At 43.2% G+C, this 18,041-nt stretch overlaps 1 protein-coding gene across 2 annotated transcripts in view; it reads right to left on the bottom strand.

The window, feature by feature from the left end:
• Positions 1 to 18,041, bottom strand: part of tenm1 (teneurin transmembrane protein 1) — a 185,714-nt gene that overhangs the window by 115,467 nt on the left and 52,206 nt on the right. For both annotated transcript variants that reach the window (XM_088989569.1, XM_088989570.1), the window contains exon 4: positions 264 to 507. In XM_088989569.1, coding sequence (XP_088845695.1) covers positions 264 to 507 — 244 coding nt within the window. The remainder of the gene's footprint in view (positions 1 to 263; positions 508 to 18,041) is intronic.

The following is an 18,041-nucleotide window of genomic DNA, read 5'->3' as shown; positions in this document are numbered from 1 at the left end:
TGCTAATTCCTCTTTAAACACTTCTCTTTCATGTAACGATACTCCATATGTCTGATTGAATACATTAATTTTATCATTAAAATGAAGTACGGTTTGCCTGTGGAAATGTCACTTATTCCAAGTGTTTCAAGGCAATAAAAAAAATCTGAGGATACGGGCATTGCCGAGGAAAGTGCTGTGCGTGACCACTTTAACGCTGACTATATTTCATTGTCTTTCCAGGTCATATTGGAAGGCTATTAGAATTCATTGCGTTCCCCTACCTGGTCTCTAAGGGAATGTTGCTGTTCAGCACCCAGCTGTCATGAAGCTGTGCCTGGTCAGTGCTTGAACTGGTGTCTGCCCCCTGGACGCCCTGGCTGGCCTGACATCGTGTCGGCATGGTTTTCCTCTGCAGACTGACTTGGGTGTAGGGTGCCGGGCGGGCGCAGGTGCAGGCATGCGGGGGTGGCGGAGGTGGCGGCAACGGTCGAAATGAGAACTGGCCACCTGGACTGCTGGGCAACTCTGGATGAAAGAAGGACGGCAGGCATAAACCATGTTTTATCAGTGACAAGTTCCAAACGTTGCAATTGCAAGTGACATGATATAAGTTGAAAGTGTTATTGTCATCTTTTTGACTGACATATATCAACTTGATCATTTCCAATGCCTCCTTTCATGCGCTTTGATACATCCCCAGCTTCTCTATAAATAGATACTAGGCTGTCCACAGCACTGAGTCTTTTAAGAGCTTGCAGCTCTGACTTAATCCCATCCGCCTGCCCAAACTACCCATATGATGTTTATTATGAGATATGTAGCTCTATGGAATGAGCTCGCCAACTGTAACCCCCTCACACTGGTAACCTCCAGGTCTAGCAAGAGCTCTTTCAATCCATCGTTTAACTTTCTTTTGTGCTCGAATTTATCCACACCCTCCCTCCCTCTGCCTCCTCTTCCTTCTCATACGAAATACACATTTTGCCTCATTTCGATCCAAATTAGTTTATTGTCCTTCCATGCAAAATAAGCTTCTGAAGACACTGTGTGTGTCTGTGCGTAGGTGGGTTTGAAGTTGATCATGAATGCACATAAATGCCCCTCGCCTCTATTGCAGTAGTTAGAAGGTCATCCTTTTTCATATGGTTGTATTATGGTTCCATTAACATGGCAGCGAAACACTGAGCTTTTTTTCCCAAAACACCAACTCTGCGCAGGAATGTAAATTAAATATTTGTAGCCAACCTGCTGAAGCAGTTGATATCTCTTAGTGCTGGGTCTGACTGGCTACTGTACAAATATTGTATGAACGCCTATCTTGACAAATACATGAGACTTAGTAATCACCTCACTCTCGCAAAAATAAATTTCTGAATGTTATTAAGTTGTTGATCTGTGATGAAACACACACACACACACACATGCACGCGCAGATGTTAGATATGGCTATGATCCTAGAGCGGATAAGCGGTTCGGAACATGGAAGAATATATAAAAAATGTTAAGTGTGGGGAAAATAAGCCACTTCTTGCCCACCTGATGTCTCTATTTTAATTCCTACTTATTATTTGTGAATTTATCGGGCTGCGAATAAAGACAGAAAAAATGATTGAGGGATGTGCTGATTATTTTGCTGACACATATCACACAGTGAAAGGGTGAAAGGGATCGAGAGGTCGACAGGCGGATCGGTGCGGCGTCTGCCGTGATGCGGACTTTGTACCGATCTGTCGTGGTGAAGAAGGAGCTGAGCCAAAAAGCAAAGCTCTCAATCTACCGGTCGATCTACGTCCCAACCCTCATCTATGGTCACGAGCTATGGGTTTTGTCCGAAAGAACGAGATCCCGGATGCAAGCGGCCGAAATGAGCTTTCTCCGTCGGGTGTCCGGGCTCTCCCTTAGAGATAAGGTGAGAAGCTCGGTCATCCAGGAGGGGCTCAAAGTCGAGCCGCTTCTCCTCCACATCGAGAGGAGCCAGATGAGGTGGCTCGGGCATCTGATTAGGATGCCCCCGGCACGTCTCCCTCGCGAGGTGTTCCGGGCATGCCCCACTGGCAGGAGACCCCGGGGACGACCCAGAACACGCTGGAGAGACTATGTCTCCCAGCTGGCATGGGAACGCCTCGGGATCCGCCAGAACGAGCTGGAAGAAGTGGCTGGGGAGAGGGAAGTCTGGGCTTCCCTACTGAAGCTGCTGCCCCCGCGACCCGACCCCGGATAAGCGGCAGAAGATGGATGGATGGATGGATATCACACAGTCTCGGGACACAAAACGATGCCATCAAAGGAGACCATAGCAGCTTCTTCTGGTTAATAACAACATTTAAAAGGAAGGATTGGGAAAGCTCACTACTTTATATCAAGGAATATAATGTTCGTATTTGAGGCAAGGGCAAGGGCAGAAGGATGTCTGCATATTCCTGCACTGACGTTGCGTACCAATCTTATCGTCGGGTCAATTTGATAACCGCTGTTATCTTTAAATTGATTGGACAAAAAAAATACAGCATCAAACTGATAACATTTCATTTTTGGCAACACTTCATCTTGAATCAGTCATGCAAGAAATGTGGTAGATTCGATGTGCTGCCATGCACGTACTATTTAATTTTAATCAGGATAAGGATGAAGATGTGAGGACAAAAAATTATTAGACATAGCCATCCACGCAGAATCATAATATCACCTCTGTTCATTCTCCTCCACGAGCCAGGGAGTATACTTCTTAAATAGCAGATAACTACTAAATAAATAAATAAATAAATAAATAAATCCAAAAGCCGTTAATAGTCCCACAATGGGTAAATTTGCAATAAACATGATACATAATATATAAATAAAATAAATAAGCACGTTACATCACTCATTATTAACAGTTGAGCATTTGTGCTCATCTGGGCTCTGAAAAAATGAAATAAAAAGTACTTGATTTTTGTTTGCAAGTGATTAAAACCTATTAAGCTAACACATATTTCTGTATTTTTTGAATAAATGTAAACAACATTTTAATTATGAGCAACATCTTTCAAATGAATTAAATCTAAAGGGTTTTTTTCTGTGTACGGATTTGGTTCCAGTATATAGTCCAGAAGCTCTGTAGGTTCTTGTGCTTTGAAAACACTAAATGAAATAAAAAAATGAAAAATGTGTGGCAATGATAAGATTGCCTTTGGTGTTTAAGTACAACGCTATATATTACTTTACGAGTGAATCTTGATTTTTGTGTTTGTCATTATTTTGGCAGACGGCTCGCTGTGTGCCATGTTGTGCATTGCATTATACCACGGATGCTTACTTAGACTTAGACTTCTGATTACTAAATGACTGAAAGCAGACTAAAATGTATACCTGCTGGAACCGTATTGGCCAAAAGGTTGGCGAAAGAAGTGGTATTTTGTTGAATGTGATTGCAGTTCAAAGCAGATAGACATCACTTTGCTGCTGTGAAATGTAAATTTCTCTACTGTGAGACTAATAAAGGCAAATCCAATCCAATCCAATCCAATGTGGTGAATGTAATGATGTTTCAAACATGAACAATACAACATGGACTCCAGCAAGTCAATTTCTGCTTCTGCCATGTCAAAGACCACACGTAGGGAGTGAGAGGAGGTGCTTGGACTAGCCCGCAAGAAATGTTGGCTGTGTTCACACCCACCATTGAGCAAACCGTTCATTTGTGACTGCATCAAGCTGTTTGGGTCTGCAGAAGCGATACTTCGTGTAACCCACCCATTCGCACAGTGAGACCACACTCCATACCAGATTTGAGTTGAGCATGAAAACATGTGACATAGTGTCTATATTGTGACAAGAATGCTCAGAAAAGCAACAGAACTATCAATGATCTATAAACATTTCTTGTGATACCAAATGTTTTGACAATAAACTGGCTTGAGAAACAAATATAAAGCAATGCTGACATTTACTATGCCTGTCTTATATATATCAGTGCATCTCACATTAATATGTCCACATTTTCTTGTTTGTCATCACAGTGTTTGACCAAACGATCAGTTTTGTCATCTCGGCTGAGATGTCCTTGATGCATTTATGCCTCCAGTCTCTGCTCCCTGACACAATGAAATAATATTTTCATGACAAGAAATGATTCATTTCACATACTGTTTCGATTTCATGGTTTCACTGACACGTGCAGTACAGTTGCAGTAAACAGCCCTCTTCCATCGTGTTGCCCATGGCCATCTGCAGTGATGCACATTGCACACCCACACGCAATGTGATATTTTTAGTACGCCTTGAACAGGTTTGTGTTGAATTAAAACCATGTGCCAACTGGTAGTTTGTGTACCTATTTTGTCATGCTCGCAAAACACTTGTTTTCACCAAATTAAATAAGTAGCTTAAAAGGAAACAGCACATCAGTTTTAGTTGTATCTGATACATTTTCACCTGATGAAATGGCAGGAAATGCATTTGTTTTATCATGTAGAGGTGCTGTTTCATCAAAAGTAATTTTTTTGTCTGAACATCTTAAAATAATAAACGTGGCTTGCTTGCAGGAAATGAATAGAACATTTTTGACGACCCTACTACATTATGTGTCGCTGTTATGCTTCAGAAGCTTTAATTCTCTCTTATTCATCAGCATCTGGGAGTGCTTCGAGCACTTACACATATTCTGTTCCCATTTTTCCCTTCTTCTATACACCAAATGTTAAGCTGGTTTATCCCATATTACTGCTTTAGGTGAACAACAATTAAACAAGATTTAGGAATGAAATCCAAACAAGAAAATAAATTACATCAATACATCAATGTCATTTATGCATTCAGTAGTTCATTTGCAGAGTTCAATTGTTTCTGATGGCGAGTGAAAATGGAACTACAAAGTTGTACAGTGGCCATGGAGGATCTGGGTAAAATCTTGGTGAGTGTGATGGCACAGGAAGTGTGGGTCAGCAGATGGTTGGAGAAGGCTTAGCTGAGGCACCTTTTGGGAGCAAAGACCCCCATACAAAGCATCTGAATCTATCACATCATTTCCAATCTTCACTATTGTGTTCTAACACATTCTTCTATTTTCATGCCACAAGACAAAGAGACACCCACCACAAGTTGTGCTGTTTTAGATGTAACCCATATAATTCTTCCGTGTCGGCCACTGGGGCACAAAACATTTCCTCAGCTAGCCAGGAGTTCAGTGTGGGTAATAGATAGAGTTGGAAGTGGGTGAAGGGTGTGTTGGGTGGCGGGGCATTACAGCTTCAAAAGACATCCATGATAATGTGGAGCATCTTTGCCCTGAGGTTCCTCTGTGACTTAACCCTCCAGAAGCAGGACGTCGTCAAGTCGCTCATGAGATATTTACCAACAATCATCAGTTTTTGGTTCTATGTGGGACATATGTGAAGGAAAAAAATACTACAAATATAAAATAAATATAAAATCTGGGGATTTGATTGGGTAACAGCATGTATTTAGGCACATTAGTTTTGCTTCACGGTGGGTGGACCGAAAATTGCACTCAAACTGCATATTCATTAAATATGTTAATTATAATCAAGTCAGCTCTACCAGGGAAAACATGCAGGCACACTTAGGTAAAGTTCAGTGCAAATGCTGCAAACAAATGACATGAGCAAGGCGAATCAACAACTGCCATGCTTCTGTTCTTAAGTCTTGAGATGCCTCCCTGCATGTTCACTATTACAAAATACATTGAATCGACAGATTTTGTTGACATTTGTTTTTCCCTTTACTTTAAATATTAAATAAAGAAGCTGTAATATTATAACATGTTTTCAATCTGCCAATCATTATCTTCTTGTGTTTCCAGCAGGTGGCAGAGGAGGGCCTTCCCCCCAGCGTGCACACCTGGTGTCAAGATTTAGCCATGCATTAAAAATTGTCAATTCTGCATTGGATTATTGACCTTTTTTGCTGCATGTGCTCATGAGTTAAATTCGTTGGGGGTGCGGCTTATGCTCCGGTGCGTCCAATGCACCTGATAATACAGTGAATAAATGTTTATGCTATCGTTGTTGCCATCGTTTGTGTGATTCAATCACCATTCTACATTCATTTTGAACTAAAAACTGCATCACTGAACTCATTCTAAAAATAAAAGCTTAAAAATATCTGAAATCTTTGAATTTATTGTTTAAATTGACACGAGACCACTTCATAATGGACTCACATTTAATTGTAGCACAATTTATTCCACTTCCATGCTTGGATAAAATAAATATCTAAAAAAGTTCAAACAACAGGAAATGCTATTTTGTCTTCCAGTCCCTTCTCGAGGAATCATTTTACTATCACTGACCCATTCTATTGTATATTATAATGTGTCAAAATGTGTCAAAATTTGTCACAGAATGGCTCATTTCATTGATGCTGAAGAAGCTGGCACAAACGATAATGATATCGATAAAAATAATAATAATGTTTGCAAGATAACAGAAAGTGATAGTGTTAATGATCATGGTGGAAAAGGCATTGCGGAAGGCAACAGTGGCGGTGATAACAACGATGAAGATGAAAACATTGGTAATAACCGTGCTGGCAGAAACACTGATAATTGTATTGATGACATAAGGGTTAGAGGGAGCAATTATAAAAAAACAACAACTATTGATTCATGTCTGCAGACACAGGGAAAAACGACAGGAACACAATTTACCAAAGTGATACAGTCATATAGTCCAATTAAAACCAGAAAATTCAAATGAGGAAGCAGTGGGTGCACAGCTCTCTCCCAATCAATTTTCATACAGAGCATAATAATTAGCAGCCATGCGTCATCTGACTTTTCCATATCACATTCTACTGTGTTCCATGTTTGTGTGCATGTGCATTAGTATAATTGCTTCCTTGGAACCTCCATCTTCAATTAAAAAAAAAAAAAGTTCACAATCCTGTTTAGGCTTCCGGTGATTCTCGAAGTAGCTTTTCTCTGGAGATGGCGTTGTACGCTCCAGAGCAGAGTGCCAGAGTTCTAAATTAAGCTCCTCCCTACAACCCCCCCTTCAAACAACCACAACCACAACCACAAACACACACACACAGGCACATACACACGCACACATACACATTTGTTAAAATAAACTTTTTTGGAAACACACCTGCACGCATGTATATTTTAATGACCGATAATATGTATGTCACAAAGCACACACACACACATGTATAGATTAGGGCTGTAGGGTTGATTGAAAAAAAAAGGAATTAATATGCTAAATAGTTCTGTGTGTGCATGCAGATTCTGTCATTGCGAAGAATGCACATTGACTGCTCTGTGTTGCTAGAAACAAGCCCCCCCAAAAAGAGCTCCATAAAAAAATTAACCTTAAAAATAATGTTCTCAAACCTATTTTTGACAATTTGTATTTTTACAAAAAAAACAACCCAGTATACACAATGTAAATATTCTCTGTCTCTGACCGTGGTAACAAGAACTCCTTTTTTGGGCCCATTTACATGTTAGTGTGCCGAAGTAAATAATACAAGAATATGTTTAAATGTTAGAACATACATGGAAATTTGGTGCCATCGGTGGCATGTGATTATACAATGATGCACTGATGGTTATTTGCATCAACAGTGAGAGGACAATGCAAATATTTTCAAATTGGAAATGGTTGAGGTGAAATATCGGCATGACCATTGTAGTTCACGTTTGCATTTTATATGCTTCACCTCGTTCTCTTGCTCTTGCTCTCCCATGAACACACGCTACATCTCCCTCAAGCCCAAAGCAATCACAACAAACACACAAAGAGTATGAAGGATTATTGCTTTCACTCACATGCACACAATATTTTTTGTGACTCCCAACACTAAAACTGTAGAAAGGAGCTGTGCTTGACAGCAAACAAACCGATATGAAGAGATTCCTTGCAGGCTGAAAAGAGGGAATGCAATCTTGACAGCTGCATCACCAACAATGCGACACACACACCGTGTGTGTGTGTGTGTGAGAGAGAGAGAGAGAGAGAGAGAGAGAGAGAGAGAGAGAGAGAGAGAGAGAGAGAGAGAGAGAGAGAGAGAGAGAGAGAGAGAGAGAGAGAGAGAGAGAGAGAGAGAGAGAGAGAGAGAGAGAGAGAGAGAGAGAGAGAGAGAGAGAGAGAAAACAAGTGTGAGAGAGATGGTAATTAGAATGGGCTCTGAGGAGAGACAGGCAATGGAATGAATGCAAATGAATTCAGTGGTCTGGCAACGTGCTACACAACCACACATTTCATACCACATGCCTTTTAGACAAGAAACTACTAGCACAAACAGAACAGAACACAGTAAACAGTAAGTGACATGACTGGTTGGCACACACATGTCAACATTGCGCACGAACGCGCACGAGAGTGTGGATAGGCGGGAAATCATCGGGCATGAAACAAATACTAGCCCCACGGTGCAGAACGAAGCATGCAGATGGAAACATACAAAATCACAGAGGCACAGTGTGCTAATCCCTGTAAATACCAAAGTGTCACTTGTGAAAAGAGAAATGGGTGAGCATGTTTGTTCCAAGCGAACAGCCACAGCATGTCCCAGAGCAGAATAAACAAAACCTTCTTAATTGGTGTCGATTTGGAATGGAGTGATGATTCATCATGCGGTTCTCGCCGGTAGAGTATTGGAAACCCAATCATTTCTAATCCATATGACCTTGACGTTGGACGAGAACTCCTTTTGCATGCGTTTCTCTGACAAAGTCACGGCATTGAAACTGACGTTACGCCTCGTTGGAAATGTAATCCACCAAAGTCAGATCACTTCACTGATTACTCAATCTCAGGCGGCGGCAAATCTTTATGAAGCACTCAATTCTCCACACGAGTCATAAATCAGAGCACTATAAGCTTTCCGTGTCAATGATGGCACACCGGAGACACTATCACCATATGATGCTCCTCGAGTCAATAATTCCCTTCAAATCAACAGCACCGCATTCGACGTCAGAACCGTACACCTGATTTTTACCTCAAACCACCTCCAGATCGCAGTCACTTGTCCTCAGGCCCCATGCTCAACTTGGATCAGTAAGTCTCCACCGAAAGAGAAAAAGGTCATTCGAGATGGGGTCTCACTCTTTACAAGGCACTGCTATAAATGAGTCTGATTCACGCATTCCTCTTCTTATCTTAACCGGGCATCAGAGGCCAACTTCAGGCTTATTACGGCATACATTATGCATGCTCCGTCTCCATTGAGATTATAGTATGTAAATCGAATCATTTAGTGCATTGAGGATGAAAAGGTAGGATTGTATGAATGCAGGAAGACCCCCCCCCAAAAAAAAGCACAAAACTGGAGCATGTATACTATTAGAGACCGACAGAGATGTGAATGTTAAAAGACAAAAGTGGGGTAAAGCAAAAAGAGATGTATCATTGGCACCACCTGCATATTCGCCCGGTAGCCATCTTGCGGTCAATGAGGTCAATGCAGCCAACGCCCCGGGTCAGCTTTAACACAGTCCAATGACAGATCTGCACTTGCCCTCGATTGCAACTACACCTTGCCGTTCCACTCCACCAACTGCACTGATCACACCAATCACAATGCCAGGCAACACACAGTCATATACCGTTGGCCCACTTCCTCTACCGTCTTTAAATCACACACACCAGGCGAAGCTTAACAAATGTGGGAACAGATGCCCCACATAAGACTGCATTTGCCCTCTGCTCCTTGTGTGTCTCTGAAGAGACGGAGGGATACTGTGAGCTAAGGCCTTTGCTGTCTCAGTACAGGCCTACATTTTAACACGTGGAGGCACGCACACACACACAAGAATCATTTATACAGTAAAGTCTCATTATATCGATATTCAAGGGAGTCCGAAAAAATATTGATATAACCGGGACTATCGATATATCCAACCCTGTTTGCATGTAATTTTCTCTGTGCGTGCATAGAAATAGTATCGATATAACCGGGACTATCGATATATCCGATATCGATATAACGAGACTTTACTGTATTTGTTTCTGTTAGTAGACTCCCACATACCTCTCCGTGAGCCATCACCTTACCAAGGTGGAGGGGGTTGTGTGTCCCAATGATTGTCGATGGCTTTGTGCCCCTGGCAGGGTCACCCATGACAAACAGGTCCAAGGTGAGGGTGATTCAAAATGATCACATTTCCTTTATTATTTCATGCACAGATTCAGATAAGACTGGGAGGAATACAAAGACTTGCCTGGACTGTGTGTAATTTTTCATATATATATATATATATATATATATATATATATATATATATATATATATACAAATATATATATATATATATATATATATATATATACATATATACAAATATATATATATATATATATATATATATATATATATATATATATATATATATATATATATATATATATATATATATATATACATATACATATACATATACATATATATATATATATATATATATACATATATATACACACACACACATATATATACATAGCAATTTGGTCATTGCTAACTTATTACAAATACTTTGTTCAACTTTCAAATGAAAGCAGGAGACGAAAAGGTCGACTCAGATTGGCACACAAATCCAGCGCCTCTGATCAAGTAACTATGCTCACGGCTGATCATTGTATTTGAGCTCAAATGTATCGCGGTCACTAATTAAGATCGAATATTTTTCAAAGGCTCATATGACTCACGTGGGCAGATATTACTGCCAAATGTTTTGCAGGGGTAAAAATGTCTTCAAAATCTGGACTCCGTTTTCCACTTAGCTTTGATGATGAGTGCTCTCATATCAAACGATTAATACTCATTTTGATTTGAGAAGTCCTTGTTGAAACATTTCTTTGGGCTTCTGTTGCAGTCATGTTGTTTTGTTAGCCATAGTGTTGTCTTTTGTTTTTACTCTGAATGTTGGGGGGTTTCATGACTTTTGTTGTGTGGTGTGATTGTTGACAAGATCAGTGGCGCTGGGCGATGACGTCAGCAGGAGGCGCCAAGGACCAGGAGGGGGAGTGACTGGGAAGAAGCACAGCATTGGAGGCTAAATAAAGAGTTACCCACGTTAACGCACAGCTGGACTCACGTGTGCCTTATTTGACAACACGACATGGTGTCAGAAGTCCTGTAGTTGACGTGGTGTGCGCGAAGAGGATATTTTGGAAACGCGGCGGAGAGAAAAAGGCAACATGAGCGACGTAGAGGATGGAACATCGGCACGGGCTAATGGAGCCATGGCGCGAGGTGCACAGCAGGCTGCGGGACCAGTCGTCACCGCGGGGCCGTGCGCCACGTTCAACATCCAGCCGCCAGAACCCTTTGACTTCTCAAAACCGCAGGAGTGGGAAAAATGGATCAGGAGATTTGAAAGATTTCGCCTGGCAAGTAACCTTAAAGCGAGTTCTGAAGAAAATCAAGTAAACACACTTATTTACTGCATGGGTGACGAGGCTGATGATATTTTACGCGGGTTGAATCTGACGGAGGTTCAACGGTGCACGTATCAAGAAGTGCGGAGGGGACTCCAAGACTTCTTCGTTGTGAAGAAAAATGTCATCTTTGAGCGTGCAATATTCAACATGCGCTATCAAAAGGAAGGGGAGAGTGTGGATTCGTTTGTCACTGCACTGTATGCCCTGGCAGAGCATTGTAGCTATGGGACGCTACGCAATGAACTGATCAGAGACAGAATTGTAGTCGGACTACGGGACAAGGGATTGTCCGAACGATTGCAGTTGGATGCGGATCTGACCCTTGAAAAAGCCATAAGAATAGCACGGCAAAGTGAGGAGGTGAAGAGGCAACAGCCTTATCTGCGGGGGGACACCAACTCAGAGGCAAGTGGCGCCGAATCTGTTGACAGAGTGTTCAAAAGCAAATTAAAGACGGCTAAAAACTCACCCAACTATGCCAATAGCCAGACAAACAAGCCCCACAGTACTCACTTTAGGAAGGAAAGGGGGGCACAGTCAGTGTGCCAGAAATGCGGCAGCTCTCCTTCTCATCCAAAATTTGATTGTCCGGCCCATGAGGTGAAATGTCATGCTTGCGGGCGGAAGGGACATTTTCAGCGCGTATGTAAATTCAAATCGACGCATGAAATTACAGGAGATGAGGAAGACGAGGGGGAGGAAGCAGTTCTCCTTGGCAGTGTTGTGACAGACCGTGATCCGTGGATGGTCAAGATCGACATAAATCAGCGCAGTGTGATGTTTAAAATCGATACTGGCGCCGACGTCACTGTTCTGCCATACAAAGCATTCAAGGTCACGTATCAAAACAATCTCCCTAAACTCAAAAAGGCAACAAAACGACTCCTGGGACCAGGGAGCAGCCCTCTTGAGGTTGTGGGCGTCGCCAAGCTGCCGCTGAGAAAAGGTGAGAAGGAGGTGATGGAGGATGTTTACATCAGTCGTCATGTGCATACTGCCTTGCTGGGGAGATCTGTGAGCTGCAGGCTGGGGCTCGTCGCACGCCTAGGCAGCGTCACTATGCAGTCATTAAAAGACAACTACCCAAAAATATGCACTGGACTCGGAAAGATGCGGCAGCCGTACAACATCAAACTGAAACCAGGGTCTGAACCTTTCTCTTTAAAAACACCAAGGAGGATTCCATTGCCATTAATGGACAAAGTCAAGAAAGAGCTATCCCGCATGGAACGACTCGGAGTAATAAAAAGAATCGAGCAGCCAACAGACTGGTGCGCTGGCATCGTGGTAGTGCCCAAGAAATCAGGTGCTGTACGAATCTGTGTCGACCTCACCAAACTCAACGAGTCAGTCTGCAGAGAAAAGTATATCCTGCCATCAGTGGAGGAAACACTCGGCATGCTGGCTGGAGCCAGGGTTTTTAGTAAGCTGGATGCAAAAATGGGGTTCTGGCAAATACCCCTAACACCTAATTCCGCAAAGCTTACAACTTTCATCACGCCATTTGGACGCTATTATTTCAAGAGGCTACCTTTTGGGATAGCCTCCGCCCCTGAACACTTTCAAAACAGAATGGTAACAGAGGTTACAGAAGGGCTGGACGGTGTTGTTTGCCTCATGGATGATGTGCTCATATGGGGCAGGACGCAGGAGGAGCACGATGCCCGCCTGCATGCTACCTTGGAGAAAATCCAGGAGGCAGGCATCACTCTCAATGTGGAAAAATGTGAACTGTCAAAGTCAGAGGTGACATTTCTAGGCCATGTGATCTCAGACAGCGGCATCAGGCCAGACCCAGCTAAAACTGAGGCGGTAAGGATGATGCCGGAACCAACAAATCTAACAGAGTTGAGAAGTTTTCTGGGAATGATGAACCAACTGGGGAGGTTTGTGCCGGGGTTGGCAGATCGAGACAAGCCTCTCCGAGACCTCCTGTCCAAACGGAACTGCTGGGTGTGGGGCGTCGACCAGGCACGAGCCTTTCAAGATTTAAAAGACGCGCTGACGTCCACACCGGTGCTGGCCATGTTTGATCCCAACAGAGAAAGTAAAGTCTCTGCAGATGCGTCGTCGTACGGGTTGGGCGGAGTTCTTCTCCAAAAGTGGGAGGAAGAATGGAGACCAATAGCTTACGTGTCACGCTCGCTCACATCTACGGAGCACAGATATGCTCAAGTGGAGAAGGAGGCTCTGGGGCTGACCTGGGCCTGCGAGAGGTTTCGTAACTTTCTCATCGGGAAGCATTTCTTGATGGAGACGGACCACAAACCTCTCCTGAGTCTCCTGGGGTCCCAAGCCCTGGATACATTACCTCCACGGATACAACGCTTCAGAATGCGACTCATGCGCTACTCTTACTCCATCTCTCACGTCCCAGGAAAAAGCCTGTTGACAGCTGACACACTGTCTCGAGCTCCAGTGGAGAAGGAGGCGACACCAGATGACAAAGAATTGCTCGAAGATACGAACATCTACATCGACATGGTGATGGAGAACCTCCCGGCAACCACCAATTACCTCGAAAGGCTGAGAGAGCAGCTGCAGAGGGACAGCGTGTGTGCACGTGTGATGCAGTTGTGCAAAGAAGGCTGGCCTGAACAAGGCCCCAATGAACCGGCACTCAGGCTGTACAGAGCAGAGCAGGCATTCCTCACAGTCCACGACGGAATCCTACTGAAGGGACAGAGAATTGTCATACCTTCAACCATGAGAAATGATGTTCTCGTTAAACTGCATGAAGGTCACCAGGGCGTGGTAAAGTGTAGAGAACGAGCGCAGCGGGCGGTGTGGTGGCCTGGGCTAAGCCAACAGCTGAACGAGTTGGTTCTCAACTGCCGAACATGCTGCAAGGAGAGACTGAACCACAGAGAGCCAATGATTCCATCACCGTACCCAGGAAGACCATGGGAAAAGCTAGGAGCAGGTTTGTTCATGCTCGGAAACAAGACCTACTTGCTGGTTGTAGACTACATGTCAAGGTATGTGGAAATAGCTCTGTTGGCCTCCACAAAATCGAACGAGGTAATCCGCCACCTCAAATCAATATATGCACGCCATGGGATCCCGGACCTTTTGGTTTCGGATGGAGGGCCTCAGTTCTCCGGAACAGTCTTCACAGAGTTTGCGGAGTCGTATGGGTTCCGCCACATTACAAGTAGCCCACGATACCCTCAAGGCAATGCCGAGGCAGAACGTGCAGTTCAAACGATCAAAAGCCTCTTGAAAAAAGCAGATGACCCCTATCTGGCCTTGCTTGCGTACAGGGCTACCCCTCTTGAAAACGGGTACAGCCCCGCTCAGCTTCTAATGGGGAGGAGACTCCGCACGAGGGTTCCCATCCTTCCTGTCCTGCTTAACCCAGCCATCCCCGACCGAGAAGCCATCATCCAGAAGGAAGATGAGAAGAGGACAAAAGATGCACAACGCTACAACACGCGACATCGTGCACAGAACCTCGTCAGACTCAACCCGGGACAGTGTGTGTGGATTAAGGACCAAGGAGCGGAAGGAGCCATCATCGAAAGACATGCTTCCCCACGATCATATCTGGTAGAGGGACCTCACGGGACCATCAGACGAAACCGGCGTCATCTCATCCCAATGAGGTCCTCGCCTGAGCAGAGTGGCTGTGATGCAGCGGAGCAGTCTTCGGGAAGCGATCCAGAAAGTCCATCAGCGGGACCACTACAGCACAATCTTCCAGAACCACCACCCACTCCTACTACCAAGACCAGGTTTGGGAGAGTCGTGGTGAAACCAACCAGGTTGGACTTGTGATTTTCTTTTTTTTTTCACCCATTTTCCCCCTACTTTCAGGCTCTGCTTGCAGGGTTGTTCGTTAAAAAAAAAAAAAAAAAAAAAAAACGGGGGTGGGTGTATTCCGAATATTGAGATGTACTTGTACATGCTGTTCTGTTTGTCCATACAATGTTCAGCCCATTACAGAGCATAGAGGAGGATCAGTTATGATGGACCATCAAGTTATTGTTCTCAAATGGATTGTCTCAAATATGTTTGTTTTTCCTATGCGATCCCTTGTCACAGTCTGAGGGACGAGCAGACCTTTCAACCACGAGGCAGAATAATCCTCAAGGTCTGTTGAATCATTGGTAGTCTATCCAATGATTCTAGAAAGGGGAGATGTGGTGTGATTGTTGACAAGATCAGTGGCGCTGGGCGATGACGTCAGCAGGAGGCGCCAAGGACCAGGAGGGGGAGTGACTGGGAAGAAGCACAGCATTGGAGGCTAAATAAAGAGTTACCCACGTTAACGCACAGCTGGACTCACGTGTGCCTTATTTGACAACACGACAGTTGGTTCTTGATTTAATTTTCTCAGCTTGCTGTGTGTTTTTTGATAATACATTTAGTTCAGTAGACCATGCTGATTTTGGTTCTACTACCATCACGCGTAACCACAACATGTTACCGTGACAAAACCTTCAAACATCAGAAAGCAGTAAAATATCTGAAAACTAAGATTAAAAATCATTTACATGCATTAGTTCAACAAAATAAAATAATGTAATTTAACTTCCATCATGTTAGCTTTTATGGACTTAAAGAAAGCCCACATTGATTCGATTTTTGTAGCTACAAATATTTACCGTATTAAGTAATTTGGTATTGGAGTGCGACTCTATTTGAAGGCACCACATGTCAACGTTCAATGTCATGTTCCCGTTATGACAACATCAGTTTGAACCGCAAATGTTTAGTTCATTACAAATGATCATCACAAGCATCTGCCTGTTATATAAATACATGATTAGCCGGCAACTGACACAATACATCCATTTATGCGTTCAGCTCGACACTCAACAGGCCATACACACACAGTATTGTATTTTACAAAAGTAGTTCTGGACAGAATTTTAAATTTCACATGGAACACAGGATGGCAAGCGCGCACTCTCCGATGCCAAAATGCACAGCGGGTCTTTGGTGAATGGGAGCGAGCTGAATGGATAAATGTGTCACAGTACATATCGAGACTATATTAGATCTTCAAAATATTATTATTAATACAGGAACTATTTCACATGATGGGCTTTTGCCTTCTGAGATACAAAAATACAGGTGGCAGCATTAATACATGCATTGCGATCGGATTACATTTTTAGCAGCACACACTGAAAAGTTGACGGCATTTGCAAGAATATTGAGCACACTGTCGAGCCCTGAGTCACTCTAAAATAGAAGCTCACACTTCCAAGTCACTTCAAAGTACATGAATAATTGAATGAATGTTTGTATTTCATTTTCAAAGAAATGTATTATCTGGTGAAAAGTACTAGATTTCAATTAATACAATAAAACAATATACCTATATTTTTTTAAGTGCTCCACTGAAAATGGGTGAATACTTTAACACACAAGTGCCCAAAATGAGAAACAGAACCAGGATAAACTAAAAAAAAACTTTTCATACCAGTCACTCACTGAGAAACTGCCTTCTTCCTAGCCCATTCCTTTCAATAGCTACAACAGGGAGTTAAAAAAAAGAGTCACGAAGTTACAAAAACAGAGATTAAAAAAAATTAGAAATAAATAAGATGCACAACTACATAAAGACCATCAGTGACCCCTTCTGGAACGGTCAATGGACAAAAGGCAAACTAAAATTATGTACACAGTATATTGTAAACATTCAGCCTTAACAAGAGTTTGAGAAACCAAACAGTAGAGGAGAATGAGACAGTACCCTGCATTGATGTAGTTTGTAATTGTAAGCGTTGCTATTTAATAAAAGCCCAGAGTATTTGGTCAAGCTAATAGACTGGGCTCTCCAAATCCTTTCTGCTATGCATTATTCAACAGCCATTAGCTATCACCTCATCTGGGAGGCTTTATGAGTTCCATCATCGGCTGGGGCCTCAGCTAGTCGCACTGGAGAGGTGTATAGGGAGTGTAGAGGACGGGATTAGCTATGGAGGGAAGGAGAGAGTTTTGCAAATACAGGTATGAGGTCAAGGGAGATTCAGACAGTAGAATCAAAGAAAAAGGCTGACGAAGGTTGGGTGTGTTGCGGCGCAGGTGAGGGGCTGTGATATGGAAATGAATACAAGCATGGGAAGATATGGCTGGATGAAAGCCAGAGGTCATATGGCAGACATATGAAAATGGGAAGGCTGATGCAGGGAAATGAGAACAAAAGTGACCAACGGACGGCTGTGCAAGTACACCAAGGTGGATGGGAATAGGTGTGAGATGTAAGCTTTGGGTCAAGGCAAGGCAGGAGAGAGAAGGGCCGAATGAAAGAGAGATGCCAGGCCCAAGTGGTATTTTCTGGTGGCCGGGCACATAAATGTCAGGTTGTCCTTCCCTCTCCCCTCTCAACCTTTTCTCCTTTCAATCCCACTAACCTTATTCTTAAATGGTTGCTATCACTCTGTCTCTCCCTTGCCTTTTCTTCATCTCCCCAGAGCAGTGCCAGCTGTAATTTTACTTTCAGTGATGAGAGACGGCCTCGGAACACATGGAGATGCTTACCGTGGTATCAGTGGCCAACAGGAAGAGAGCCAAGATGAGGATGCCTGCGTCCGTGCATAAGCGTGAAGGTGCGCAGACCATTTTTAATGCAGCTACACATCTGAGTAATGGCTGTTTAGCAGATGTGGCAGACTTGTCCTAGGACTACCAGTTCACCTGACCCTTTGTGCCAGCCCAAGG

Source organism: Hippocampus bargibanti, linkage group LG02 (assembly GCF_051943395.1).
Source record: "Hippocampus bargibanti isolate YZ-2025 linkage group LG02, ASM5194339v1, whole genome shotgun sequence".
NCBI lineage: Eukaryota > Metazoa > Chordata > Actinopteri > Syngnathiformes > Syngnathidae > Hippocampus > Hippocampus bargibanti.
Note: the sequence above shows the minus strand (reverse complement) of the source record. Positions and strands in the feature narration are given on the sequence as shown.